The 4,437-nt window shown below is 34.5% G+C and overlaps 1 protein-coding gene across 1 annotated transcript; it reads right to left on the reverse strand.

Moving 5' to 3' along the window:
- Positions 1-2,568: 2,568 nt before the first annotated feature.
- Positions 2,569-4,074, reverse strand: LOC107953459 (uncharacterized). Its single transcript, XM_016888774.2, has one exon. The coding sequence runs from the start codon at positions 3,925-3,927 to the stop codon at positions 2,938-2,940; it is 990 nt and encodes a 329-aa protein (XP_016744263.2). The 5' UTR covers positions 3,928-4,074; the 3' UTR covers positions 2,569-2,937.
- Positions 4,075-4,437: the final 363 nt, after the last annotated feature.

The following is a 4,437-nucleotide window of genomic DNA, read 5'->3' on the forward strand; positions in this document are numbered from 1 at the left end:
ATGTCATGGGTTGCGCGTCGGTGCTCGCAACCATGACAAACTGGTGCGATCCATCGCGTTTGAGGGAGGTCATTTAGCCCAACCAAACTGGCCCGATGATTGGAGAGATTAAAAGCCCATCTCAAGAGCCTGATAGAAATGGGAAGTGTTCTAGAAGATATAATTATGGAATCTTAGAGTTCTATTTGTATATAGCTGGTTATGTAAGCTTAGAGTTCTAATTGTATTCAGCTTTTAATTATAGCTATTGATATACTGTGAGTCTCAACTATAAATAGAGACCTTTTTGCTCATTGTAGATTCATTAAGTTATTAATAAGAATTTTGAGAGTATTCACTCAAACTTTTCTCTCAAGTGTCCTTGCTTTTGTTCATCTTTCAAGGCTCGTTCTTACTTCGTTCTTCTGCTGTTCTTCGTGAAAATCTTAAGGGAATTCCATTGAATCCTTTATTGGTGTGAGTGAAGTTGACTTGGGCGTTTTTGCTGCTGAATCTTTTTTTTTGTTACAAGTTAGGCTGACTTAGGCGTTTGAAGCAGAGAAACTGCCTAAGGCCGCACGGATCGCGTGGGAAAACTCTAAGTCCGTGACACTAACACTTGGTTAGGCTTGTTTGATTGGATATAGATATGATTTCTTACTTTGATTTTCACAAATGTCAATAGTTGATGAGGTCGAAAGAGTTTCACACAGTAATGTCAAGAGTTGAGAATATTTGGAGAGTCATAGAGATATTTGGATAGAGCTTTCATAGTTTTAAGTGTAAAGTACATTAACAATCACTTAACTTTGATTCTAATAATAAAATAGTCACTCAACTTTTAATTCAATCATTAAACTTTACGAAAATGACAAATCAATCACTAACAGACATTTTTCGTTTCAGAAATAACAGAACGTGGAGGTTAACAAGCCACGTTGGACGTTAACTAGCTAGATGTAACCCCAATTAAGAGCCCTAGCTGCTGGAAGAAGAAGAAGAAGAGAAGAAATGAAGATGCCCACTGTTGATTGAATTTTTTTCTCTGTTGATTTTCTCGGCATCTAAACAATGGAGAGTTGAGCCCTCTGCGCCGTGGCTTCCTCTGGTTTCTCTTCAACCACTTCTTTTTTCCTAATCTCTTCTCTCATTTCCTCATTTTTGGCAGCCATCTTTTTCTATTCCCTGCGATCCATTCCAGCCTTAAACCCTCGACCAAACAAAAGTTGTGCCTCGTGAGGGAGTTTGGTGCGATGCAGATAACAACAGTTCTTGGGTTGCTTGTTATAACAAATTCTTGTTTTGGGATGTTTGATTTTTGGAACAGGATTTCGGAGGAGGGTTTAGCAGAATGGGAATTAGAGGCATTGTTGGTGGTGTCGTTAGAACGACAGAGGTCTTCGATGCGACACTTCTCAATTTGCTTGGCTTCCTTAGAAGCGTCAGTCATCTAGTGGATTTATATATGGAGATAACTCAAAAGATTGAAAATTCAACAATGTTAACATAACCAAAAAAATGAAAGGACAAAAAATAGTACTTTTATTGTGTTTTTTTGGTATTTTGTGCTCTATTTGGTTACTGAGAAACTAATAGGGAAAAATATAGTGGAATTAGAGAAGTGTAACAAGTGAAAGGAGGAAAACCTGAAGGGTTGAGAGAATACTAGAAGAAGACTACGATGGTTTTTTTTTAATTTGATCAAAGAAAGGAACCTAATAGATCTAACGTGGAAAGTTAACTAGTCTCATAATTGATATGAATATGTCCAAGGTGGTAAGTTAACTGGCCATGTCAACTAGTTAACGGGTCACGTCACTTGCGCCGTTAAGCTTGTAACAGAAAATGTTAATGGGTAACTCATTTGTCGCTTTTTGATAACGTTAGTAACTGATTTATTATTTTTTAAAAGTTTAGTGAGTGAGTTGAAAGTTGAATAATTGTTTTTGTTTTAAAACCCAAAATTAACTGACTTTTACCCTAATTATATATTAACTCGGAGACTTCTCAAATATAGGCAGATGTTAAATTTGGTGTGGCCCCTTTAGATGTTTTGTCGTCTAGAAGAGTTGAAGAGTGCCAGGGTAAAATCATGTAGTGCTATTCTAGGGTCTCATGTGAGAAGCACATAGGAACATTTGGGCGGACGTGCTCACATATAAGCGTGTTCTTTTTTGATAAAGTGATCGAGTTTACAAGATCTTCTAGAGTGGTAAGTGTAACAAATATAGATGTAAGAAAATTTTTATAATATGATGTATTCAGGGTGAAATTAGGAAATCATTTTAAGGAGTCGAAATTAAATTATAATTTTCAGAATAGAAAAAAAATACAATTTTACCATTTTAATAAATTATATTTTTATAATTTTTAAAGAATTAAATTAAATTTTTATATTTTTAAAAGGGTTAAAGTATAATTTTACCTTTACTAATTTAAAATTTAATTTTTTTTTATTTTAGGATGTCAGGTCCAGTACTCCTAATTTTGCCACCGGTTCTTTTGGTATATCAATATTTTAAATACAATTATTTGTAAAAAAAACCGTAACATAATGTAGAAGAGAAAGGGATTACCAAGTCATTGTAATATGAAATTTTCATTCTTCCTTTTCTGGTATTTAATTTTGTTTTCAAAATTTACATACATGAACATGAACATGAACATGAACATGAACAGTAGTTTCTAGATCCCAATACAAAACATTAGGATTTTAGAATACAACGAAAAAGAAAATTGGAGTATCTGACAGAGAATTTGATTACACTGTAAAAAGGAAAAAGAAAAGCTTGATCCATACCCCATGTATGCATGTATGTACCTTTATCTCTCGGAGGTTGCTTGGTTTTCAATTCAAGCAACATGAATGAATCTTGATTCTTGAATACAATTTATTATCTGTATGAACATATTTTTGTGTATTATGTGCAGTCTTTAGTTTGGTTTTTGGATCAATTTCTATGGCAGTCCTTCAATATTCTTCAGCTTCACACAATCATCTTCCTCTGCAATTTCAGTCCCGTAAGAAAATTTACCTTCCTGGTTGGTTTTGCAGCTATTGAAGAAGAAGCAACTCACAACAGTATCAAGAACAACGATTATGGAATATAAAAAAGCAATGAAAATCGCTTCCAAAGCCATTGAAAAGCAGGTGAAATCACCACCATTTCTATAAGCTCTCACAACACGGTAATGGAACAGTGCTTCAATGGCTGCCATGGTTAGATTCAGAGGTAAAGCCAATGTCAAAGCGGTTGAAGTTCTTCCTTTTATAAGAACACAAGCTTTTAGAATGGACAAATATCCACCAGATCCTTGGATTCCAGATGAAACCAATGCAAAATTAGAAATTAAAATGGCATTGGCCACAAGTACCGAATAAAGAACAGCCCCAAAAGCTGACATCAAAAGAATCCAATTTGGGGATGAAAATCCCAACCCATCAAGGAAATTGAACCCAAACAGCAAAACAGAGAAAGGTGTGGCGTTGGCTGAGATGATTAAGAAGAAATTGCAGATTAGAGTTTCGAGGAGAGGTTTGTAAAGTGAAAGAACCCAAGAGAAAGAAGGTTGTTTGAAGCTTTTCCCATGGCGAAAACAACTGATTATGGAGGCTTTGGATAAGAGGAAGAAAGAGAAGGTGAAAGGGAGTGCAAAGACGGAGAAACAGATGGTTTGGGAAAGTTTGGAACTGAGAAATGTAAAGGAATCTGATGAATAAGGGAACCCAGAGGCCTGGAAAACAACACTGAGACGGCCATGGATTGATTGAAACAAGGAAGAAGATGGAACAAAGATTTGGGAGAGAAGAAGAGAAAGTGAGTAAGGGAAAGCAAGAAGTGCGGGAGTTAAAGTGAAATAATGATAATTTTGAAGGAAGGTGTAGATTGATCTTCTCATAATCTTGGTTGATTTCTCCATTTGAATGATGAGGGGTGAAGAAAACATGAAAGTATATGCAAACGTAGCCTCAACTATGCCCCCTTTTCTTCAAGTTGGGTGTTAATAGAAATGAATAAGATTGGCCAACCCCTAAACACCAAATCAATTTGTAGAGGGGGAGAGACCTTATTATTATTATTATTATTCATTATAGAGGGTGAGTTGTTTGGAGATTGTTTATAACAATGAGATTCTTTGGACTCATTGGGTTTTTTTTTTTTTTTTTTGTAATCTCAATCACCTAATATAACAACTCATGTGAAAAAAAATAATATATAAAAATTTGGTTGAAATTAGAAGTTTTCATGGGAGCTTTTTTTAATTGCAAGTTTAACTTGATTTCATTTTAACAGAATCATCACATGTTTGATTGACTATTTTTTAATATAAAATTAATCTTAAATTATACGTACCATTCATAAATATTTATGGGGCGTTGATAATATATATATAGCTTGGTTTTTACTCCCTTGTTAAAGATAAAGTGTTGATTACTTATTTAAAACTCATCATTAT

This window comes from Gossypium hirsutum, chromosome D07 (assembly GCF_007990345.1).
Source record: "Gossypium hirsutum isolate 1008001.06 chromosome D07, Gossypium_hirsutum_v2.1, whole genome shotgun sequence".
Lineage (NCBI taxonomy): Eukaryota > Viridiplantae > Streptophyta > Magnoliopsida > Malvales > Malvaceae > Gossypium > Gossypium hirsutum.